Source organism: Callionymus lyra, chromosome 4, assembly GCF_982586985.1.
Source record: "Callionymus lyra chromosome 4, fCalLyr1.hap1.1, whole genome shotgun sequence".
Classification (NCBI taxonomy): Eukaryota; Metazoa; Chordata; class Actinopteri; order Syngnathiformes; family Callionymidae; genus Callionymus; species Callionymus lyra.
In genome coordinates, this window is record NC_141821.1 from 31,065,628 (window position 1) to 31,092,359 (window position 26,732).

General features: G+C 40.0%; 1 protein-coding gene across 1 annotated transcript in view; it reads left to right on the forward strand.

The window, feature by feature from the left end:
* The window catches only part of adam19a (ADAM metallopeptidase domain 19a), a 142,087-nt gene that overhangs the window by 96,828 nt on the left and 18,527 nt on the right, over positions 1–26,732 (forward strand). Inside the window, exons 6-17 of the mRNA XM_087789723.1 lie at positions 3,383–3,566; positions 6,275–6,340; positions 6,737–6,808; positions 7,086–7,252; positions 10,422–10,506; positions 13,493–13,635; positions 13,711–13,888; positions 18,679–18,768; positions 20,322–20,517; positions 20,853–20,961; positions 23,291–23,495; positions 26,276–26,353. Of these exons, the coding sequence (XP_087645849.1) occupies positions 3,383–3,566; positions 6,275–6,340; positions 6,737–6,808; positions 7,086–7,252; positions 10,422–10,506; positions 13,493–13,635; positions 13,711–13,888; positions 18,679–18,768; positions 20,322–20,517; positions 20,853–20,961; positions 23,291–23,495; positions 26,276–26,353 (1,573 nt within the window). The remainder of the gene's footprint in view (positions 1–3,382; positions 3,567–6,274; positions 6,341–6,736; positions 6,809–7,085; positions 7,253–10,421; positions 10,507–13,492; positions 13,636–13,710; positions 13,889–18,678; positions 18,769–20,321; positions 20,518–20,852; positions 20,962–23,290; positions 23,496–26,275; positions 26,354–26,732) is intronic.

The following is a 26,732-nucleotide window of genomic DNA, read 5'->3' on the forward strand; positions in this document are numbered from 1 at the left end:
TTCAACTAAAATAAATAACATTGGTAGTATTTGATTGATGACTTTTTTGCTTAGGTGGATTTTTATGGTGATGGAAATCGAATGTGTCCTCTGCTGTCGGTCAGGGAATGGAATGATTAACTATTATGACGAATTAGAGTCAACCGAGGCCTTACCGTTCGACGACAATGATAAACAGAAACTTTTTGTTTGCCAGGGATCTAGAGAGTAAATTTACAAACGTATCCTTCATATATGTATATGCAGATGCAGATGAGAGATTCTTAATGTGTAATGCATATATTAGCAAAAAGCTCTCATGGAATGTAACTGGAGAATGTAGAAAGAGTTTAACAGGTGCTAACAGAAAGCTGAATGCTCAATAAAATCCTTTTGTTTAGACTTAAACTTAGACCATCACTTCTTTTACTCACCTGCATTATTCTAATCTTTTCCTCATTCATTCTACTGGAACTTTACGCTACAATGTTTCTTTATTGTCTGTAGATACGCTTAAAGTTGAATTGAAAGACGACAGAAAATAGAAAAGCAACCTTCCCTTTACACCCATCCGGAAGCTCCATTCACAAGTGTGCATCACAGACCGACACAATGGAGCGGAACATTCTTATCACCAGTTCAGTTGTTGGCTCTTTGTGTCGACTGCGACCACTGTGACATTTAAAGAGCTACTGACGTAAAATGCGTGTGCTGTCACCATGAGTCATTATTACTCATGTATCCAACAAAAGCACATATTTAAGATGGTGGATAATACATTGACGTCCGCTCCGGTCAATCTCATAGTTTTGATTAATTGAAATCCAATGTTCCTAAAGTGACCTCAGCTTGTGTCCTGAGGAAAAATGCTTTGTCAATTTAATATCTTAATCGATCATTTAGAGTTTTGGGTGAATTATTCATGACACCGTGCCCGGATATTCACTTTCATCATCGATACCCAGGATGATGTTTATGCATGAGTTACGCTTGTTTACACATGAACTTGCCATTTAGCTCCACGGACCTGTCAATATTTGTTAGTAGATACATTGTTATAATAAATAATATACAATAAAAAGCCTCTGTTTTTCTCCATTATAAAACCATCTGCATATATGATGGAGGAGTATATATATATATACTGTATATACCCAAGAATGTGTACGTTTCAACTAGCTTCATTCTAAGCCAATGAAAAAAAAATAAGAAAAGATAAAAATTGATTTGAGTTGAAAGCCTGCAGAGAAAGATGAAAAGAATTTTAAATGTGAAGTTTCCAGGAATATGAAGGTAAAAACAGTGATAGCTCTGTGCTCCTTACAGCTAGCTTAAACAGAAAGCTAGCTCAAACAGAAAGCTAGCTCAAATAGAAAGCTCGCTTAAACAGACAGCTAGCTTAAACAGAAAGCTAGCTCAAAAGGAAAGCTAGCTCAAATAGAAAGCTCGCTTAAACAGACAGCTAGCTTAAACAGAAAGCTAGCTCAAAAGGAAAGCTAGCTCAAATAGAAAGCTCGCTTAAACAGACAGCTAGCTTAAACAGACAGCTAGCTCAAACTAGCTCAAACAGAAAGCTAGCTCAAACAGAAAGCTAGCTCAAGCTAGCTCAAACAGAAAGCAAGCTTAAGCTAGCTCAAACAGACAGCTATTTCAAACAGAAAGCTAGCTCAGGCTAGCTCAAACAGACAGCTAGCTCAAACAGAAAGCCAGCTCAAACAGAAAGCTAGCTTAAGCTAACTAGAACAGACAGCTAGCTTAAACAGAAAGCTAGCTTAAACTAACTAGACCAGACAGCTAGCTCAAACAGAAAGCTAGCTCAAACAGACAGCTAGCTCAAACAGATAGCATGGTTTTCACTTCTGTATCCCTGAATGAAACTTCACACACAAAGCTTTAATCCTTTCATCTTTCTGTGCTGATATCTGACCTTGTTGGTGAATAAATCAATGTCATCTTCTCAATGTCGGTTAAGAAAGGGAAAACTACGATTTTTCCTGTACGTGATGGGTTAGCTCATTAGAAACAAGGTAACCTGTGAGTTAGTCTATTGTGGTCCACAAACACACTGGACCGACATCGTGTGAGGGTCCGTGCATTATAATCCACTGAGGCCCCATTAGAGCACGTATCCACCATGAATGTCCGATGAAGGATGGGCGGTTGTCAAAGTCATTAGCTCTCATTGACTCCAGGTCAGAGATTTATAAGTGAGACGTGAGAAAAGTGAGATCAATTGAGGAACTAGAGCTGGTAAAGAATCCCCACGAACACAGTGGATGATTCCTCGGGGTCCGTCTGTGCTTTAGTCAGCCTAGCGCTCCAATAATTTACAGTCACTTTTGCAGATTTACTCCTTTTCATGAAATTGCTTTTCACCGCGTGGAGTTGTGGAGGACGAGCAGCCGAGCGTCACTTTTCATCATCAAGACTCTACAGAGAGGAGTTGCTGTTGAAGTTATTGTTTTCAGAGATGATCAATCATAGACATTTGCAAAGCAAGGAGGTATTTGGTTTAAACATTTATGTTTGTGTAAGATGGAGGACAGCCTTCTGGGGCTGAATCTTACATCAGGACCGACTCGGCAGACCTGTCAGACTGTCAAGAATTCTGTAATTGATTCAGAGCCGCTGCAGCTTAGCTGTTGTGAGATTCAACAATTTCACTGATTGAAGGCTTTACTTTACAATATTCCGTAGTTAATTTTTCTTTTTGGTTATGACCGTCACACTAGCGTCACTAACATTTGTTTTGTTTCCATATATTGTAACTGATACTTATTAAAGCATCTGAAAGCACTCACTCTCGTTTGGACTATTGTAACGGTTTATTTTCGTTTCTACACAAGGAGCTGTCTCGCCTGCAGTTAATACAAAACTCTGCAGCGAGAGTTCTGACCCGCTCTAGTAGAAGAACTCACATTTCTCCAATCCTTAAAACTCTTCACTGGCTGCCAGTTTCTTTCAGGATCAACTTTAAAATTCTGGTTCTTACTTAAGATCTATTCGTGGTCAGGCTCCTCCTTACATCACTGATCTGATCCAGCCTTACACCCCAGCTCGGGCTCTGAGGTCTGTGGATCAGAATCTACTGATGGTTTCTGAACACGGTTCAGGACTTGAGCAGAGAAATCCTTCCAGGCTGTTGCTCCTAAGCTTTGGAACAATCTTCCTCTCCCTCTGTGTTTGATGGATCTACTGACTCCTTCAAGAAACATCTTATTCTTATTTACGCAGGCTTTTCTCTGACTTTCTGGAACTCCCCTTAATTTATGGGTCTTTTAAATCTTTACAACTAACCATTATGTACTCCCTACTTACTTACTTACTTTATCCAGTATAGGTCCTAAGAGTGGAAATTCAATCTGCATCCAATCTTCTCAACACCTCATCTTACTCTCCTCAGGGGTCTGATATCTCTGGACTCCAACATAACGTTCTACCTGGAGCCAATCAGCAGTGAGGACCCTCAACACCACTCACTGCTGAACACTGAGGACCTGTCCATCGGAGGGGGGAGCTGTGGTCACACCCAGCACTCGTCAGAGTCCGGTCACGTCTCCAGCTTCCTCAGACCGTTTTTCTCAAGGGTGAGTTTTTAGACTTCACTCTAAGCCTCTGGAGCAGCTCTGTCAAATTACATGTTTGTTTGGCTGGGATTATATAGACATTTAATAAAGCTGGCAAGGAATTCAGCTCTGGTGTTAAGACGAGCATGCTGACCCAATCAAAAGTATTTCTGAAATAAATAATAAATATGTAACTTGGTTTGGGGAAACATGGGTCTGTCTTCTCTGGAATCTCTTTGAGTTTGTATTGGTTTTATTGTAGGGATCCCAAGATGGATTGTGTGTTGACAAATGAGTGTTCAACATCATTGTGGGGTATACGACAGCATCCAAAAATATAGTTTTCCAATGTGCTGCCCTAGATGACGTTATATGACTCAACTTAAATGTTGATCTCAAAGGGGGGCTCCACTGGTCGACACTGAGCAGAAGGCTACAGGGTTTTTCCTTTTTTATTCATTTGTTTTGTATTTACTTTTCGTTGTTTGATTTGATTTGACTTTTTAATTTTTGGTATCATTTTTCGCGTGCTTTTTCACAAATCATTTCCCATCTTAACCATTGAATCAAAGCTACAGTATATAAATAGAAAACATGGATTTAATGATTTTTATCTTTCCTAACCATCTGACGATCTACACAGACAGAGCACTTGCTCAGCCCGCAATTAAAAGACTATAATCTCTACAAGTTAGGACTCCTGCTGTAGATCAACACACCGATAATGCAGTTCTTCTCATTCCATTTTTTTTCCAACAAGAAATGCATTATATATTTGAAGTGCCTCTGAGTGGGTCTTCTGAGAGTAGAGATTAATGATAGACGGGAAGAAATAACAGATGTTTTAATGTGGTCAGGCTATGAAGAAAAGGCTTCCTTGGAGACGTGATGCAGGATTCAATCATACTTTCACTCAGGAAGGAGGTAGTTGAGGAGGCCACAGGGCAAACCCAGGCCCAGTAGATGACATTATAACTATTAATGGATACCTCTCTGGAAAAGAAAGTGATGATTTTCCTGTCGAACTATAACAGACACCAGTGGATCATCAGTTATATGATTCAACTCGCCCGTGGGGTAAAGGTAAAGTAAAAGTTGATGTGACCCCTACCTCACAAAACAGTAGGTATGCTGTTGTAAATATAAAAAAAGATTCCTAACTTCTCACTACGCCCCCTCTTAATCCCCTTAAGGACCATTGCGCTCCTTGCTTTATTGGGATTCTTTTGCCAACATTCAGCAGGGAGCCGACAGCAAAGCTCAATGTTTAGCGTCATAAACATTGACCAAAACCAATTTTCGGCAATTTTTCCTCCTTTTTGTCTCGGATGGCAATTCTACATCCCCCAAAGTGAGGTTTCTCTCCTCTAAGCTTCTGGTCTGCTCAAATATTTCTTAGTTATTAACATATTTACTTTCATCTCATTTCAAGAAACCAGTATTTTAAAATAGTGGGCATCATTCTCACAGTGTGCACTGAAAAGCCTGTTAGCCTTCCACAAGAGTATCACTCCCCCGCTCCCCATTTCTTTATCTTTTCCTCCTGAATTTAGACCCTTTGGCTCCCACAGCATCCCACTCCGCCTGCACCCATTAATCCTGGCTTGTTACTCCGAGACCAGCCGCCACAATCCTAACAAACACAATCCCTAAGCCTCTCCTGGCCCTTTTTTTCGCATTAAAAAAAAAGTGATGAAGAATCTTTGAGGAAATAATGTGACGTTAGATCTCAATATTTCAGTCTGATAACACACAACATGGTAAAGTCATCGCCGTGTGAGTCAGAGGAGGCTCTAATACTCTCTGTTCAATGACTTTTTGAACCAACACAGTGTTGTTTCCTTGAATACATCACATTTTATTTAATATAGCAGATCCATCCAAGTGCTGAAGTACATTTAAGTATCAGTGCTGTTGAAAAACAACAGAACAACACGTTTTTAAGTTCAAGCCAGTTCACCAACAGAGTGCTCTTAGTCACTGGAACTACTTCATGTGTGACTCATAATGGTCAAGCTGGTTGAAAGAATGGAGTTTTAGGTCCAATGAAACATATAGAGGCAGGTTCCAAACTGTCAAATAATACGCTCACTAAGGGAGGTTTAAGCAAGGTGGGTAACAGGGTGAAGGGGTACCCGTAAAGTAAACGCAGACCCTTGAAACGATGGGGAGTTTTGTCGGGTCTCTATATCAGATTCATTTAAGTCGTGAGGTGAGACATTAGTCAATGGGCCATAGCCTGGAACAGATTTCAGAACACTATTAGGAATATCGTATAAAGTGCTTCAGTATCAGTTGCTCAACATATACATAATCTAACCAACGTTTTTTGCAGGTCAATCCCAGTGCTACTGAATTATGTATGGATTGTGACGATATTCCAAAGTCTCAATGGTTGATGACAATATAACGCATTCAGTTGTTCATATTCAGTTTGTATTGGTATCATCCAGTGGTCTAACAATAGATGAATAGAAATATCTCGGGCCTCTCCAGTTGAAATCAAAGTGTCTCCGGAAGAAAAGTGTGTATCTGTCAAATGCATAAAATGATAATGACGTACGCTTTTCACACTTCTGGTTTCACTTCTTATTTCCCCGTGTATAAAATATTACTGTGGAGCTCAATCAATTAAACTCTGTAGCAGCTGAATTCATTCCAAGATGTGTGATGAATGTGCTGAATATGGGCATGTTGTAAATCCCACTATATGTGTCCTCTGTGGGCAGGTAAAGAGAAACACCTGGGGCACCACAAAGTACATGGAGCTCTACATCGTGGCCGACAACACGCTGGTAAGAAGACATTCATTTTCCTAATGGTTATTATAGTCTGCACAGCATTTGTCTTCCTACGTCAAACATCACAAAAGGTCTCACATTGAAGACAAAACCCCTGCTGTGCTAATGGTTCTCTTCCCGGCTCTGGGCTCTAAGCTGACATTGTGTTAGTCCAAAGCATAATGAGCTGAAAAATGGAGACTGCTCAGTGAGGGAATGATTCTACTGGAAAATGAAGGTGGAAGCTCTTTGAAATCGAAACTAAGCCTCTTGGTGAGACATTTCTCAACAGCCTCATCAATGGAGATAAAAGCAGCTTCTTCTTTTCATGTTACATTAAACCAGATGGTAAATAAGGTGCGCTACCTCTGGGATACATGGGCAGTCCAACTATTTTTTATTTTTTTGCAGTTCAGAAGACAGAACAAAGACTACGAAAGAACCAAGACACGGATCATGGAGATTGCCAATTATGTGGACAAGGTAAGGTGGACAGCAGCCAGACCACATCTCAGTGGAGTCAGAGGGAGGGGGTGGGGGGCACATCCAATTCCCGTCTGGACCCCAAGACAGACTATTACCCCAGTTGTCCAACTTTGGTCATTATTGGTCCACAACAACATCCAGTATTTAGAACCCAGTCATGCAGTTAACATTAAACCCAATTCATATTTAACAAGTATCTGAATCTAAAAATGTTTACACAGGACTGTACAACATTTATTTCTTTATCTATTCTTAAATCTTGTCTTTTGTTCAGTTCTACAGAGCTCTGAATATCCGGGTCCCGCTGATCGGACTAGAGGTTTGGACGGACAGGGATCATTGCATCGTCAACGAGGAGCCGAACGCCACACTCTGGTCCTTCCTGCAGTGGAGACAGAAACTCAAGTCCAAAAAGAAGCATGACAACGCCCAGCTGTTAACGTAAGAAATGTCTTCATCTAGTCGGAAATAAAAACAGAATCAATTGCTGCTTTATCTACAGTGAGAAGCTGTTTTTAATTTCTGTCGACTATTAGGCTTCCAGAGTTTTCATCACAACATAATTACCGTGGATTTGTAACTTATGTTGAGAAGCTCAATGAGCGTATTGACTCATATTTGTGGAAACAGACTAAATGGGCCGTTCATGCTGTGCTCCAACTCAACCATAATTTATTCTAATGTTCTGTGTATTAAATGAGTCTGGTACTTTGTTTTCTGTAAACATCAGGTCGGTACTTGCTTCATACTCGGTTCAAGCCCCTCAATGTTTTTCCCTGTCCATCGGTATCATTCATTTTCTTTTTCGTGTCCTCATTTACTACATCCATCATTCTCATATAAGTTATTTTCTTTTACCTGGTACGTCCACTTCCTCTCTATTTATTCTCTCCCTTCCATCGGCTAACTTAGTCTCCAAACTTCTCCAGATGAGCACTTACTCTGGTGTCCTCTTTTCTACTTCCTGTCGCTCCAATCAGAGCAGGACGTGCAAAGGACTCCATCTTACAATATCAGATGGTAAACCCTTGTGTTATCTCTGGGTCCCGGTGGCCCGAAAACAAATGTGTTTGAGGTATCCCTTTTGTTTTCTCTGGGAAAAGGTGAATGACCTCCCTAGCTTCCATAAATACGTACGTAGTGGCGGAGGCGCTCCTGTACGTCTCTTACTAATCAGGTTGTTCACAGAAATTGTAACATAAGTTTAAAACCCTTGATCTAAATCATACAACATGTTCCTAGAAAGATTTCACTGGAGCTTCAACTCTACCATCACAGTCCTGAAACTGGTCTACACCAGTTTATACCTCCTCCCTCTTACTGCTTCTCGCCAGTACTTGACTCTCACTATAAATCACTATATCATCAGCAAACATATACATCCACAATCCTCCACTATTCCCATTATTCAACGCTGGCATCAGTGAACACCAAATGTTGTTTTCTGCCAGAACTGCCGCTCTGAAAAGCTTCCACCTGTAGAATTGTTGGGGGTCAGTAGTGTAGTGTTTACAACATTAGCAGAATACATTTAATTGTGAAGTCCTCTCAGGTTGATTTTGGCAACCAAGTCCCTCTTCCTGATGACGTATCACCTCCAGAAGAAAGACAGGAAGACCAGGATATAATTGATGGTGTGCTCCGCAGTACATCACTCATGGTAACGGAGGTGATGAAACCACAGGGGAACACCAAGAGCTGTTTGTTTTCCCAGAAAACCCACCGACTGGAAACAGCATCTGCTACATTCTGTCAAGATTTACCAGAAAAAAGAAAATATTGTCTTTAGGAATGTAGTCGTGCACATTGAACATGAATAGAACTTGATTATTTAACATACATAAGTATATGTTTATACTTTGCATACTGGCATAGTAACTGTGCATCCCTCGAGAATAAAAAAAAGTACCGTAGTAAACAAAACTTCATGCTTTATATTTCATTTTAGCCTAAAAAGATGTGAGATCTAAGATGTAAGATATGAGATGCTGGAAAAAGCGCTTTCCCATGGCTTCCATCTCTGGAATAAATAGCTTAAAAAGTGTCAGTTCATTTCTTCTCCTGACATCTCAGCAAATAACTTGTGATATGATTACATCGTCTCACAGTCGTCATTGTGCCCAAAACTAATAGATATGCTTATTAACTTCACGCTCACTCCCACACACTCGCAGGAGCTGCTGCTCCTATCAACAAAAACACTGGCTGCCAGTTGGAGCGGATCAATTTGAGCTTTGTTACTATTTAAATTGACAAATGATTAAAAAGCGATTTCATTAAGCCAACGATCGTCTCATCATTCCGGTGTAATTGCGGAGAACAGCTCACCGTGTAGCCAGTAGCAGTTTGGCAGCTCCTCTGCTACACACACACACACACACACACACACACACACACACACACACACACACACACACACACACACACACACACACACACACACACACACACACACACAAAATAAATTATTGTACTTTCTCTCTCCACAGCCTCTTGTAAATCTTCTGTGCTGCTTTTGTTAATTCACTGGATGAAGTGTGATTTTATAGCTCAAGGCCAAATGAACAATCAACAGGGGACCTCTCGCCTGATTGGACATATTTCTCATGTCAGATTACTGGCTAAAGCCTCGTTGGGAAGATGTAAACAAACTGCAGATGCACCAAAGAACGTATTAGGGTTCACAACCTCTACTCAAATACGACATGAGATAGCTGTAACTATGTCGCACTAACCCGAAGTTTCTGAGACGTGTCACGTTTCAATCGCAGAGTTAAAATCGATATTTACTCCGACATTTATGTGCGTCTAATTTATACACCGGTCACACTAGGAAGGGTTTTGTGTGTAGTCCATTTCATGAGCTCTCAGGAATAATATGTGTTGAAATATAATTGCATTTAAACGATTGAAAGTGCTGTGAATTACGTTACACGTTGTTTACTGTCATTGTAATTAGAAATGTACACTTACTTGTTTATTTAATTTCCACATTGAATAAACAAATCAAAAGTACTCCTCATTAATCATACTTTCAATCAGTTCACTATTAATACTACAACCACTGGAATTCCTTATATTCAAAACATTTTTAATCATGATTGATGTCCTGTATTTTACACAGCACACACTCCAGTAGTGAGATATAATCCATTAAGCTCAACCTACCCAAGGCAAAGCATATACAGATCAAGAAACTGCTTAAATTAACTTTTTCATGACTATAATGAAAGTATTCAAATGCACTGTTTTGTTTTTGCTATCTTATCTTATTGATAATGATGCTAGCTTTAGTGCATCTTAGGTGTTACATACACCCCCTTTAAATAACTATTTTTTGATTGAAAACTTAATTCTGTGATTTTCAAATTAGTTTGGAAACTTGTCATCTTTACTTTATTTTTAATACGAACAAAATAAATGTTTTGACACCAATACCCTTTTAACATATTTAAAAATAAAATTTAAATCCCTGGTTCTACTTTTTATCTATCTTTGGTTTTATATCATGATCTCTGTGTGTAATCAAATATGTTTATGGGGCAACTCCCGGTGTTTCCATCTGGCTTTTACCAATGTGATTAAACCTGTGTTTGTTGTTCTCTTGCAGCGGTGTTATTTTTAAGGGTACAACCATAGGAATGGCACCTCTGGAGGGGATGTGCAGTCTGGAAAACTCTGGGGGTATCAATGTGGTGAGTTGAATCATTTCCCCATATTTGTTTTATTTTTATTTTTTCATTTTCAGTGCAGTTCATACAAAATCATTATTTGTTAAGGTATTGTTCTTTCAGCCATGATGTGGGCACCTTGCCTTGTTACAAGAAGGATGGAAAAACGAGAGAATGGAGTTCTGAATCATCAGTCTTTAATGTACTTTACAAATAATCACTACTTACTTACTAGTAAAATGTTCACAGAAATGCATGAAAACATCTCTTACACAAAGCCTCAAAGTCAAAAAAAAATACTCCCTGCTGAAGCTACTCCCCCTGTGACCTGTCCCAGAATAATTGAGAGAAGACCGAGACAAAGACTATTTTGAACTATTGCGGCACATTATCTTTAAAGATCTTATAGTATAAGTGGGGGAAGCAGGTGTACTTTACATGATACAAAGTACAAGGAATTATATCACTGATTGATAGCTAAATATGTGGGATTGAAATAATAAAACGGTCTCCACCTCTTATCCTATGGTCTTTTCGGAATAGAAGGTCCGTGGTGTAAACGTAAAAAGTGGCCACTAAGTTACACAAACAATGTTTAATGTTTTTAACATCATTCAAGCCACTACCACAGTCTCCGCTAAATGCCAGCTCATGCTGAAACATTCAGGTCGCCTTCACCTTTTCTCATTAAGATTATGGTCTCTTTGCAAAACGTTTAAAATCATCAACATAATTCGGGTGAAACTACCCATTCTGTGGTTAAACATCCCAAACTCTCCATTATGATGCAGCAACAGTAGTCAGCCGTTCAGGATTTCATAGAATGAGCCAGAATGATGAAGAGCTTTTCTGGGCCTGATGAGCCTCTAATAGACTATCAACTGTCCTGTTGGCAGAGCTGGCATGGATAATCCAAATGTCCTCTGTCACATAAACCTGAGGACACACTCGCGCTGGATCACACTCCTGTGCTGTGGCTCTCCCAAAACGCTAAGTGGAGTTAGACTTTTATATAACAGGCAGAGATGAGAGTGAAGCGGCAGGTGGCAGGTAGTAAAGAGGAGTTAAATACAGAGTCACACACTTGCATGTGTTTGTGTTCGGACTTATGTGCGACTTTGAATCTGTAGCTGCACTTCTGATGATGTTTTAACTTTCCGCTACTTTGTGTTCTCCTCCAAGAGCCCGTCACTCACGGCCCTCATCAGGAATTATACAAGTTCAAGTTTGTATCTGAAGATTCACTTGGATGGATGCACAGTATAACAGGCGATATTAAATGTAAACTGTATACACTTCTTAGGGATTCAGAAGTTTTTTACTGTAATGGATTTACGAGTTTCGAGCACATTATATGCTTATTTTCAAATTATACCTTTTGGGAAAAAAGTCTCTTATACAGAGTCAGGCCTTTCTCTAATTGTATGTGGCCTGAAGACTAATGCCATGCAATTGTGTCTCACAAGCACCACGGATGAAATAAACATGTGAATGTTGTGACTGTTGAGACTTAACATGTTGTTTATGCTTTAAATTATTTTTTTCTGTCTTTTAAACTGAAGTTCCCTTGAAACAACTTAAAATAAAGCGGTGAGAAATGTATTCAGCTTTCTATTTAATATGAATCTTTTGTTGTAGATTCCTGACATAAATAGGCATCATTGGATATTTATAATTCACTTTAAACTTAACGGTAGATCCGCATTTACTCCAAATGCTTTTGAAATCTCAGGTGGAACATTTGTTCACACATCTTAATAAAAGTGCAGACCTTCCCGCTCTGAAGCGAGGTGGTAGACTGTCCTGGTTTACTTTTAACTCGAAGCTAAATTTGGTGCCAAAGGGGTGGAACTCTGCCGTTTAGATCCTGGAAGAATTGTTGAGTCCAACTTGGAACTATTTGCAGCATGAAATGACTTTTCTCGGGAGGCCTCGTCTGAGTGAACGATACCTGCAGCAATAACAGTGAAAAATCAAGAAGCTATTACAGTTGCAGGCTCCGTATCCATCAATGAGGACTGATGACTTTTACATTTCTCCCTTCAGAATGAAAACAAACACAAAGTCATTTCATTTCCCCAAAAGCAGTGTCTGGAATGACACACGGCAGTCGAATATTTACGCAGGATGACACTTCTTGTCAGAGCTGCAGAATATGCTTTCAAAAACTTTTCGTCTTTAACAAACCAGACATTAAACACAGAAATTTGTCTTCATATAATTATGCAATTATAGTTGCTTGAAATGTGATCTAGAGTCATATTAATGTTAAATGAGACAGATTATCTGAATAGTAATTGTATTCTCAAGATGTTTTATGTTCAGTTCATTTTTTCGACGGCTTTTATAATAACGAGTTCGATGATAAGTCGCACTCATTTCCTGTGAGTGAGGGCTGGATTTAAAAGTTAAGAACAGAATTTGTAGACGCAGCCAGGGCGTGGAGGGGGCCCTGTTTGGTGGTTTTCGGACCAGGTCTCTTCTTCTCACAGATGTTGTGGTCATGTTAGCTGTATCTATTAATGGAGTGATTTTGAGTGGGAAGCGGTTGGGATGAAAATCATCACCTCTTAATCTGAGTCCATAGTTCTCAGCTGGAATATGTTGGGGTGCCCTCTTCTGGTTAGGGATGAGATCCTGTCCCAATTTAGTTCAGGTATCTCAGGGGCTTGTTCACGAGTGAGGGTAGAATAGAGCACAGACGTATTGGAGATGGGTCAGCAGGTACACTTTACCAATCTGTGGTCGGAAAAAGAGAGCTAAGCCAGAAGGCTAAACTAACTGTATACGTTAAAGCAGGTACAAATCCGGGGCCCCTTGCTAGTGAGGATTTCAGGGCATGTCCCACTGTTTGGAGATCATGGGGTACTGTGTGTCCCAGCCCCCACCCCCCGGAAGAGCTAGACGATGTATCTTGTGCGATAATAGTCTGGGTCTCCGGCTTCTGCCCTGGATAAGTGGAGTAAGATGAAGCTCCTAAAATGTGTATTGTCTCTCACATGATTTTCAGGACCACTCCGATGTTGCCATTGGTGCCGCGGCCACCATGGCCCATGAGATCGGCCACAACTTCGGAATGAGCCATGACAATGACGGCTGCTGCGTCGAAGCCACCGCAGAGCAGGGAGGCTGCGTGATGGCCGCGGCCACAGGGTAAGGGGCTAGTGTTGTAGAACACGCCATATTGTTCTTGTCTCCTTCAATAACGCATCTGTGGTTCCCCTCCAGTCACCCGTTTCCACGCGTCTTCAGCCGCTGCAGCAAGCGCGACCTGGACAGCTACTTCCAGAAGGGAGGCGGGATGTGTCTCTACAACATGCCCAACATGAAGGACCTGGTGGGAGGAAAGAAGTGCGGCAACGGTTTCGTGGAGGAGGGAGAGGAGTGTGACTGTGGAGAGCCTGACGTGAGCATATTAGAACTGCAACCTCATTTCATATTTATACACTTTATTGTCAGATAAATTGATGAAATTTCAAGACGTTGGTTTTAGAAATGAAGCAGTTGATGTTGATTGGAAAGTTTTATTTCCCGCTAAATGCTGCTCTTAAATTCTGTTGGAAACCAAAATGCTCTAAACCGTTGTGAGGACCTCAAACAAACGTTTTGAGTTACATATTGTGTTGTCAAGGTGAGTCACTTCCCATGCTTCCAGAAAAACGTACGCAGGTCGTTCACCTTGAGCCAGAGACAACACAAGGCATACTACAAACACATTTTAAACGCCTCCAGGTCACCTTGACCCTGTTAAAACACAAGGGATAGGCATCTAAACACAACACATTTTTTTCTCCTTCACAACTGACAAAACTCTTATTATGTCATTAATCCATTCATTTTCTGTCGCTTCATCACTTGTGGGAGTCGTGAGGACTAGAGCCTTCTTTTAATTAAATTAATTAATTAAAATTAAGAAATCTTTTAATTAAAAAAAAAAATAGTTAGAGAATTATTCTAGAACTCAATTCTGTTAAATGAGGGCCATTGATTAAGGGATAGAATTGTAGTTGAGCCGGTGACTAATATTGTGTTTGAGTTGACACTCCTGACGTTTTCTTTCATTTGCAAATGAGGAGAACAACTGCTTTGCTTCATGGGAACTAAATGAACGGCACAGTGGAGGGTTCAGTCGGCTGTCACCCATGAAGAAGTTTAAACGTTGTTACTTTCTATCACCTGAGTATTGTTGTGCAGCTTCCTCCCACAATTGTTGCATTAAACCCGCGCACACACACAGACGCACACGTCGCAGAAACATTCCTCAAATCAGGATGTGTGTTTGCGCTCAATAAAGCCGGAGGTTAAGTAAACGTCTGTGGTTCAAGCGGCAGAGCAAATTGAAAACAGTAGAAACAAATTGCAGGCTGACAGCAGCGGCGTCAGCACTGACAGCCGTTTGTTATGTTTCCCACTCGGCGCCGACTGTCGAGCTGCCGACGAGCCACCTGCTCTTATCTTAGCATTGCAAATGAGGCGCACGGCAATATGCTGCTCAACCGCCCAAATATATGATCGGCAATTTGACTAAATGTGATGCTCCTTCGCTACATTCTTCTGCTCTCGCAGTTTCGCCCCATCAACCGCTTTAGTTCCTTCTTATCATCCTTAAAACCTCCTCTTGTTCTTATGTGGTTTATAGAAGCACTTATATTGTTGTGGGATTCTTGCAGCAGTTACCAATTATACATCCTTTATTCTATAACCAAGCCAGCTTTAAAATAAATGTTCTTTGCAGCCGTGTTATCTGGCTTCTGAATCACGGATTCTCACCTTGGTTTCCTCAGGGACTTCTGATGCTTCCTGATCACTCGGTGGGCGTCTGTGTTTAAGTAATAGCCTGTCTAAATGATGCCTACTGTGGAATAGAAGCCTTTCTCGCTAATAACGCTCAGATTGGCTCCGGCCGCCTGACGTCCTGGTGAGCTCAGAGTTGGTGGAAGAAGATGGATCGGCACACTGGGTCCAATTGAATGTATTGACCGAGATAGAAACTGTCTAACAACATGCTGGATCCATCAGAATCAGCTAAACAGGAAGACAGTGGATCGGACAGATGGACACTGTCCGGGTCAATATTGTCAACGTGACAAACGTAAGAACCAAAATAGTTAAAGAAAAAGTAAGTAAGTAAGTCATTAATGGGCCATAAAGCGCTAAAACAATCAAAACAATACTCCATAAAATAAATGCTAAAAGGTCAAGACAACTATAAGAATCTCAGAAAATAAAGGAAAAGCAAGAAATCATCAGCTGTCTGAGACTCAAAGTTGATTTGGGTATTAATCTGGTTCTTTTGTGGCTCTGACCAAAATGTATCAAACATAAAAACATTTCGGTTCCGAGTTTTGTACCCATGCATTATCCGAACTTAATAATGTTTGGATTATTCTTAAGAAGAAGTAATGCAGTGAACATCAGATTGTTTTGTCACTTGTTAGAAAGTGTTCTTTTGTGGTGGAAACTTGTCATTTAATTCTCTTGTTGTGGAAGTTTACCAAAACTGAAAAGTTAAACTCCAGATTTGCACACGATGTAATGTCATTTTCCTTTCGTTAGAGTTGATCTTATGAAAGTGTTATAGAAAAAAGTATTATTCATGAACTGGTATCGAAGTGAAGGTATTAGTACCAGGATTAGTGCTGATACCCAGTGCTTGTCAAAAGTTATTATGGCAATAGTTAGTTTTTATGCCCGGTGACTGGTTGGTCTACAAAAGGGTTGGTTATCTTTTTTTTTTTTGTTGGGGCCACATTATAAATTGTGACATTTGTGAGTGGCCGCCAAAGTAAAACAAAAAAAAAGAGTTTAAAAAGAGTAGAAAAGAAGCCTCAATACTATATTGAGGCATTTGACACGATTCTTGCAGTAAAACCTTATTATCATTATTATCGTAACCATTTTCTTTGATGCGTAACCTGGTCTGGTGACCCGATCGTGTCCTTGAGGTACATTTAACCACCAGACTACTTTACAGGAGTAGATCAGAGACAGTCTTTTCAAGGGAAGTTAACAGACTTTTTATAAACAGACGCTGTATTCAAGAGAACCCAGGACATTGCAGTTACATGGTTCTGACAGTAGAGGGACCAGAAATAATATTATTGACCTCATGTCCCTCATGACACCTTCACTGACATAGTAAAACCCTGAACTGAACAACTACCAAATAAATAAGTCTTCTTTTTTGTAAAAAAAAAAAAAAGAGAAATGAGGAAAAAGACCTTACAGATGAGGATGGGGACGCAGTGTGATCAGAGGAGCTGTAATACATTTTATGTGGTAGTTTATCTTTAATAATTTCATGTTGTAGGTTTTGAGGATGTGGAAAATGTTAATGGTAATTTATGAAAGGTTTAAAGAGTGAAAAGAGTAGGGATTATGAGAAAAAATTGCAGTGATATTCTGTATATACTGTATACTATATATTTTTTAATGTATGTATTAACATAACCCCCCCGCAATAAACGAGCGACCACTCTATACACACACATGCATATATATAATCACGTTTATACTTTTTTGCAGTGCAAATAATAAAAAAGAGGAGAAAAACCAGAGCTGAAAATTAATAAAACATTTCTAACGGAGAAGGATCAGTGGCAGACTTGCACCATTCCTAAAAAACAATTAAGTCTTCAAATTGTTGTCGTGCAGCGTAACATCTGTTTTACCGCCCAAATCTTAGCCATAGATTCAAACCATGATCAACTTATGACTCATAACTCGGATTAAATACGAAAACAACATCTGGACCGAAACATTTTGTCAGAGTAAATGATCAACATGAGAATTTTTCTTTTTTGGCTTAACCAAGTCACAATCACTCGCCGGAGCTCATCTCTGTTCAAGTGGAGACATGGAGGTGGAATTTTCTTTCTTTTCTTTCTGCTCTTTTGTGTTCGAAACGATCATAGCTGTCAATCTTCTGTCACTTCTGAGTTGAGAACAACAATGTGTTTAGTTCTGGCATTTTTACTTTAAGTCAGTTCACTGCGATTTCTCTCAGTCATGTGGAGTTATAACACAAAAATCAAATGTCACTCTTACCTTAAAGCTGGTTATTTACACAGTCGCAACAGAACAAGAACATCTGGACTTTGGTTGAGAGATTCAGCCCTGAAGAAGCTTTTAAGTGTCTTTTATTCAACACTTTGATAACCTAAAGAAACAAAGGAAAATCAGCAAAAAATAGGTATATACCTTTACCTATTTTAAGTTGTGGAGAAATGTCCTCAAAGTGTCATTTATCTCTAAATCCACAACATTCTTAGCGTCCAAAAGTGAAGGTCATTGTGGCATATGTTGTTAATTGGCCAATTAGTAATGAGGAGGTCATGGGTTTGTTCCCAGAGAGAGCGATAGTACTTCTCATGTAGTCACACTGCGACACTAGTGCCTCGTAATGAGCAGTGTTTATACTTTCCTGTACTGTAAGTTGACTCACTGACTGGGGCAGGATTTAAGAAGAAAGTTTAAGTTACCGAAGATATCCTTGGTTGTCATATTACGCTTGCATGGTAGCTAACAATGATAAATACCACTGCCAAGGAGGTTATGTTTTCAACTGCATCCACCTGTTAATAGCTGTAAAAGTTCTGAAGATATGTTTGATGTATCGTTCATGATAGGAACATTTTGTTTTTGTAGTGTCATCTGGATATAGGTAGATATTGAAGGTTTTGTCATGCTTGAGCTGCAGACAACTGTGCTTGTGAGTCTTGTTTGCACTCACAAGTGTTTCTTTTGAAAAGAAAATGTAGAATTATGAGGTTAATTTCTTCCACATGCAAATGTAAAGCTTATTAAAAAAATGTGCAAATGAACATGTTAAAAAACCTACATTTATTGGTTGACAACCAATATTTTTAAACTAATCTCTTATGAAACATTTACCCAGCACTCAAAGTTACATTTACTGTGAGTTTGTTGTACTTCAAGGGCACATTTTTCAAGAGATCACAAATAAGATTTTTAAAACCGTTCAGGGTTTCGGTTCATCATCGTTTTTTGTCTTTTACTTCATTTGTTGGTCCCAGAATGATGTTATGTACATTTTCATAATCACATTCTTTCTTCTTAAACTACAAAGTTTAAAATCGGATTGAACACATGCAAACTGTTTGAATGGAAACGTGTGGGTGTGTGTTTGATCTGTGTCAGCTGAGATATAACAAGTGTGTGTGTGTGTGTTTGCAGGAATGCACCAACGACTGCTGCAACGCCAATAATTGCACGCTGAAAGAAGAGGCGCAGTGTGCACACGGAGTGTGCTGCGAGGGTTGCAAAGTAAGACACACACATTACAGTGTAACTCTCAGCATGTGTCACGGTGTCACGTGTCAGCCTCTCATCACGCCGACGCGTTTCATCCGCTCTCTAATCAGCGTTCATCCTGATGTTGGGCTGCAGCGCTGACAGCTTCTGCTCAGCTCGGCTCACCAAAGGTTACACATAAACGTTGGTGTGTGTATTGATTGTGTGCTTCGCTCAATGATATCTTGGAAAGAAAATTGAGGATGTGCTGCGTCTCAGTTAGGAAGAGATGCTACAAAGAACCTTGCGTTTCCAGCAAAAGTAATCAGGAAGAGCTGAATAAAGATTGAATTTTAAATGATTCGGAATGAATTTTCACTCCGACGCATTTCAGGCTGTCAATATTACGGTATAAAAACTTCTATAATCTCAATATTTTAACACTTTTTAAACTTTAATCTTTGCGAGGAAGTTTATCTGCTCTTGCTCCTTGTTAGCCTCTTTTTCTGAGTCGTGTCTCAGCTCGAGCTTGTGTTCAGTGAACGGAATAACTTTAGTTGAATAACTCTGTCGTAAATCGCTCACTTCTGCACTTACTCTTAATATTTTGTAGATACACAAAATTCAGTGTCGATCGATAGACACTTTCAAACCCTCAACAGCTGCCATCTTAGTGAGGTAGATGATGCTAAACAGAAGCTACGTGACTGACAACACGTCTTCGGAGCAGATACCGATGTAAATGTCTCAAGAAAACACTGATTTTACCACAAGAGAGAGACGCCACTTATCAGCTCAGCCGTGCAAACCTCCTGCTGACAAGGCAGACAAAAAATAGGGAGAATACTAAGGAAATTAGACAAAATGTATAGGAAAAAAAGAGTATTTCCTCTTTGTGTAGCATGTAAGCCAAACAATCTTCAAATATAGACTTGTTTAAAAATGTTGAGGCTTCAATACAAGATGCAGTTACAGACGAGCACCACAGAGGTATTTGTTTTTGGACGAAGATGAAGATGAAGACAACTGAGCTCCAGTTGCTTAAAATAGACTCACATTTTATCTATAACTCTAAAACAGAACAGAATACTCAAAAAATACTTAAAAAATAATCCCTACCTTTGGTCAACGTGAGGGTGAGTAGAAAATGAGTGAATTCTGGAGGAACTATCACTTTAAAAATAAGAATAATGTTGACAAAAAAGGTGTTTGATGCAAGTGTTTGCACAGACATACTTTCAAGTTCAAGTTCTTTTGTTCAAGACATACAGCATAGATGAAATTGGGGTCCTCTCAGACCTACGATGCAAAACATGAAGTCGACTTCAGATATGTACAGTAGAGGCTTGTCAAAATAAATAGACAGGATCACAAGACATGTACTTTCTGGCAATTATTCATATTGTCGGACCGCGACGTAGACATCTTAAAGATTATGACCTCTGTGTGATGGATTTTAAAGTGCATTTGTCTTCTTTTCATCAATTTGTTGTGTTTCCTAATCAGCAACTGAATCATAATAACTGTTATGAAGGCCAGTCGACTGTTCCTCAGCCACTTCTTTTGTTACCCTCGTCCTCCGTCAGCTGAAGCAGGCGGGCACCATGTGTCGAGGACCAGCAGGAGCCTGCGATCTGCCAGAATACTGCACGGGAGGTTCTCCATACTGTCCCTCCAACGTCTACCTGCTGGACGGCTCGTCCTGCCAGTACGGAGTCGCCTACTGCTACAACGGCATGTGCCTCACCCATGAGCAGCAGTGTGTGCAGCTCTGGGGCTACGGTAACATCTTCTATCAACTTCTTCTGTTTACGATACAGAACTGCACCCCAATACCCCTGAAGATGACGCCTCATGTCTTAACTATCTGCATGAAACAAAGCTATCTTACTCTCTTTTATAAAGTTAAATGTTCACTCACTCATTGTAAGTATATGTCATATATAATGACTAGAAAATCACTCAGAGAGTGCAGACTACAGCCATTGCTTGAAACTTTATTTTATTTATTTATTTTACACACATATTGCTATAAATGAAGTAATGTAAACCAGAAGACAAAAAGTGCAGAAGGACACAATGGTGCTCAACTAAATTTTTGATGCATTTTTTTCCAGGAGCCAGACCAGCTCACGACGCCTGCTTTGAAGATGTCAATGCAGGGGGGAACGCCTTTGGCAACTGTGGCAAAGATCAGTATGGGAACTACACAAAATGTGCAAAAAGGTGAGCGTGTTGCAAGAGAGAAGGGATGTCCTACCATAGTCAGGGAGGATGTTTTCATTCTTTTCATATTGTCTCTAGTGATTAGTTTGTAACTGTGACCCACGTGGCCCTTATACTGCTTTATTGCAGTGAGTCAGTGACAGAGTTTGCATTTATTTCCATAAAGTCTGAGTGTTTCTTTAATGTTGGGCCACATAACTTTTTTACGTGCCTAAATGTTTGTTTTGGGGTTTTTTTTCCAGGAAGCCGAACATAAACTAATAACCCTCTCTGGGTCCTTCACGAAAAAAGTCCGTTTTTAGCTAACCTGAAAAAGAATTGAACTCCTGAAAATGGGTGGTGAAAAGAAAATCAAAATGCATCTCTGGTATTGTTCCGGAGGCCGAGCCAAATGTGGAGGCGGGTTGTATCCGTGGTTTAGGGACCGATGTTGTAGTTAAGGCTCCCTCCGGATTCTTGAAAGACATAAAATTACCCAAAAATACGGCCTTTAATGGCAATTAAAATACCTTTATTTAAATTGTTTTTAATCTTAAATATGTGAGCACATGATAAGAATTTTTTTTTCGTTGGTTTCGAAAAAGCTAATGGCAGATGCGCTGGTTTCATGCAGCAACATCAGAAAGAGATCAATACATTTTGTGGTGTTTTTTTAATATTTAAAAGTATTTAAGACTTTGGTTAAAAGTCTATGCACGAATCCACTTTGTTTCTTTGGTAAACGTCCTGCTCTCCTCGCTCACAGAGGTTTGCTCAGGCAGCTGTTAGATTGTTGGGCTCCTCGGTGCAGCGTCTCGCGCCGCTGTGGGATCATATTTGTGGCTCTGCTCCAGAGCTCATTAATGCAGCCAAATTAGCCAGTTAGCGATGTAAATGAGGCTCCAGATTAAGTTTGTTGACGTCTGCCTCACATGATCCATCACGGCTCAAGTCCGTTCCAGAGTCCCGCCGGAGCCATCCGGGCTTTCTGACCGCGGTGACTCACGGAGCTGATTAGAGGAACTATAAGTGCCTCTAAATATGCCAGGAAAGGTGCGATCCCTCCTTCCAGAACCTGCCAATCACTCTGCTCTCCACCTCACTGGTTTTTTCCACTCAAGTAGATTCGGGGAGCGCGTGTGTCGTTCTCATTTGAATTTCCATATTCATGACAGCGATATAAGCGCTGATAGAGGCGACAAAAAAAAGACATCTTTTATGGAAGCTTTTCTCAACAAAGGATGGATTTGCAGCTTCCCTAGGAGATATTTAAATGAAGGTAAATGTTTGATAATGAAAAGAGGAACTCATTAAATACAAGCGTGGTTTAGATCAGTGTCGCGCTGAAGAGACGCTGAACGTCCTGAAGCTGTCAGAGAGGACGTTGATGTTCTTCAACACTTTCTGTAAAGTCCCTACATTTATGAAAAGCTGAAAAAAGGCCATTTGTGTTTTAACATTTGGATTAAATAGAAAATAAAATATGTTTTTGCATATAAATGTAATGAAATCATCTCTGAAGATTATATAGCATTAAAAAAATGGTTTCCTCTGGCATAAAGGGGAAATAACTTTTTCAGCCTCGCTTTGTTTTTAACCTGAAAATATGAATGAGTTAATAAAGTTTAAATCACATTGTCGTTCACAGCATAGACTGCACTAGTTTAAACATCACAAAAAAGAAATGATTTACACATTAAAACCTTTGTCAAATAGCATCACCACTTAGTATCACAAAATAGTAATACATATCAATTATTTATTTAGTTAAAAATTCAATCAATTAAGAACAGTTTTTGAGTTTTTCTCAGAGCTCAATAGGTCAAAAACCACTAATGTACCTCAAATACGTTACCTTGAATAACTGACCTTCCACTGATAAACTTTAAGAGACAGTTAGGACCTCATTACTGGGTTCGATACGTAGAAAGGATGCGAGAGATTTAGTGGCTGATAAGAAACCCAGTGTTGCCCTGGAACTTGAAAACACCATTAAAAGTTTGTGGATCCATTGAATGAACACAGAGCAGCAGCAATTATTTAAGAAGAGTCTTTTTGATTAGAAAATCCTGTCCGACAACAGAAGCCAGTGTTTGCATGTCCCTGCCATGAGCTTTGTCAAACATTGTCTTCCTATTTGAAATTGTTTTGCTTGAATTTGGCCACATTTGTACAGCCGAAGCTGTTTGTTATTGGATTCAGTTCTGGTCAGTCTTCGCAGTGAACAACAAAACCACCTTCAGCGACAAAAAAAAAAACTCCCCCCTGAAGACCAGAAAGTTTTCTCTTCCGTCCGAAGTCGTGCTGTTTGATGAATGTGTCTGAGAGCTGTGCTTTGATTTGTGTCCAGTGATGCCAAGTGTGGTAAGATCCAGTGTCAGAGCGCCGCCAAGAAGCCCAAAGGCACAAACGCCGTCTCCATCGATACCACCGTCAAGACGGGCGGCGTCGAGGTGAAGTGTCGCGGCACATACGTCTACAGCACCCAGGAGGGCCAGGGGGACCTGCCAGACCCGGGCCTCGTCATGACGGGCACCAAGTGCGGCGAGGGCAAGGTGGGTCATCCGTCTTCCACAGCCGAACATCTGAAGTGTAAAAAAGGGGTTTTCAACAATTTCAACTTTGACACTAAATCTGACAAACACACACCGCAAAGGAATTGAAGACATCAAATCCTCCTCAGGCTTCCTCTGTTTGAACACGCTGGTGTTTGTCCAGGCTGTTGCTGCTGCTGCCACAGACGCTCCAACAAATGTTCTGCTGCTGTGACGGGTTCAGCGTATTTACACACAAAACTGCTTATTTTCCAAGCGTGCAGCTGCATCATTGTTGCTTCACATCGTCTGGCATTGTGTGTTTTCAAATCCTTTAAAAGATAATTAATAATTTTCTTTCCTTTTTTACAGATTAGTTTTATGATTATAATAGAAAATGTGTTGTTTTGCTTAAAAACGTTTGACAACTCAAGTGTTGATTTAAATGTGTCTTAAACTTATCTTGGACTCTATCATCAGTATGTGTCTGTTTGAACAAAACTTTATTTTCATTCAAATATTTACATTACAAAATGTGCTTAAGCCCCGCCCACTGAAAACACAGTTTTTTTCTTAAGCTTAAATCTTGTTTACCATAACGAAGCCCACTTTGCTGTCATTGGTCAAACATTGAGGTTTGTCACCGCATATCATGAATGAACGTCTCCACCTCCAAGGGATTCGTCGTATAAACAAAGCGCAGCGTGATTACAGCTGGCTGGAGGAGGAGTGAAGCCATTATTATATCATAATGGACTCTGCTCTCGTAACCTCTTGTTCGCTTAGACAGGGGAGAACTTTATAAAGTAATACGTTCAAAACATGGTCATGATGAGAAACTAACTGCATCTTGGAGAGGAAGACTTCAACATTCAAAACATGAGAGTTAGTCAGGAGAGTTTTCAATGTTCGTATGAAGATAAAAATAGAAGAATGATTGTTACAGGATAAAAGCTGTGACCTTGACAGAGATGAACATTTCCTCCTCATCGTTACCTGTTTATCCTGTATCTACCTTCCTCTTGTTGCCAAGTTGTTTATTTGTTCTGCCTAATTGGACTTATTTTGAACATGTTGGATCAGAAAAAACTATTTTTGGCAGAACAGAGGTTTGGTTGGATTGTGTTTTTATCTGTTGGGCAGGTTTTCTGTTCATTTTGGATCTGGCAAACCATCTCGTCACTGTTCCTCTACTCACACTGTGGCAAACGAAAACGTTGTTTCTCTTTGTTTACTCACCAACACATGAACAGTGTTTAAAGAAGCGGTTGCTGGAGTTTTTAAAACAAACAATTTTCTGTGATCGTGAAAAGAGTGAAACCAGTTTTATATATAGATATAAACATCTTGTTCTTCAGGGGTGAGACTGTGTTTCTGCGTCCTGTTATCTATATATATCTGTGGTAAAAGTATTTGTCATCTTGCTCGCTGTGAGGAGAAACTGGGGACATGTCAGAGTAAAATGTTACAAATGGTAGAGTTCCTATTCCTCCTTTATCTTTGTGATCCTGTTGCTTTCAATTCATGTTAAAATGACTTAAGAAGTTAAATATGATATCTTTCGCTTTCAAACAGGAACATTTTTTAACATTTCTAATTATTACAAAATGTATATTCATGAGTTGTTGTTTCACTACACAAAGAAATATTCATTCTACGCTTTGAACAAACGTTTCTTTTCTTTAAACTTTTCTTCAAAGTGCTGCAGATTTGAAGTGTAAACTCCTTTTCTCAGCAAGTCGAGCAGGTCAACTCAACCTTTCTTACTCCCTCTTTCATATAGAGACAAAAATAAATGAATGCATGCTAAATAATTCACGTGAAAGCCATAGATGTGAGGATGAGCTCTCAGTGTATCTTGTCACACACTGCTGCTCAGTGTTCCTGCAGCACTAATGTGTTGTAAATAACAAGAGTTATGTCTCCTGCTATTCTGTGCAGATGCTTCTAAATCACCGCGTTGAACAAGTCTTTTCATCAGCAACGAATGCAGCTCTCAATTCAAATCACTCACTCGCCCACGATCCATTCATTCTCCTCCACAGAGACAACCTGAAAGAGGACAAACCTTGTATTCAGGCATATTAATCTTCTTTTCTTCTTTGAACATTTTCAATCTAAGGTTGTCTTCTATGGGCTCAAAACAGTGCCAATTAAAAAAAATAGCAGTTAAAGGACTAATCATATTTTTCTTGAACTTTATGTTTACCATGTTTTTTTCTACTCTACCTTGAAAAGTTTACATCACAGTGGGCACTAGTCTAAGACTGTTCATTCTCTTCCCCTTTATTTGGTATCTTCAACATTTTTCATCCAACATGGAGTCACACGGTCAGATAGTTGAGATTTACTTCAGATCCCATTTCGTGGGCAGCGACACATTAGATTACCAGAGATGGCCGAAGTCCCAAAATTCCGTCAAAAGCAATATTCTTGATGCATTAATCATGTGCAGCCACAAGTAGAGCTACAGAGGGAATAAGAAGAATATCTTTTACTTCCTCGTCAGAATATTGGAATCTGACAAAAGTGGTTTGAGGGATGGTTATGTCGAGCTTAATGTTCTTTTATATTAAGTTACCTTCAAATTTCAATTTCACCAAAGACTATTAAATACTTTCTTTCATTTCCTTTTTGCCAGTTGAACAATACTTGTGTGACTCGTATGAAAAGTAGTTCGCTGAAGGTTGAACTAGTTCTTAACATGTCTTAAAGTGTATTTTATCAAAGCCCGCCATCTTGCCGTGTGTTTTTTTCTCGCTGTCTCTTCTGTGTGTGACGGGTGTGTTGTGTCGTCACAGGTGTGCAGGGACCGCAGGTGCCAGGAAACCTCCTTCAGCGAGCTGGAGACTTGCATCGAACGCTGCCGTGGCAACGGGGTACGAACACATTGTCCTCCCTCGCCGATGGTGTTGTTGCACATGTGCTCTGGTGGAGGCGCTGCTGAGCAACGCTTTAGCGCTTCACTGCGGTGGAACAGCACGAGAAATATAAGCTCGGCGGCAACCCAAGTTATGAAGTATTTACTGGAGCAGGACAAGCACGCCTGAGGCAGCTACGGAGGAATCATACATAGTTTATGCGTCAGCAGCAGAGTTCTGCTCCAGAGTGGCCCGAGGGTAACTTGTTACTTGAAGAAATGATGATTCAGACGTTTACTTGTGTATCTGCGCTGATAGTGGTCGCAGCCGCGGCCTGTCTGGGGGTGTAGATATTCCAGCAACCGGTCATCGTGTTAAAAAGGAGGGAGGAAGTATT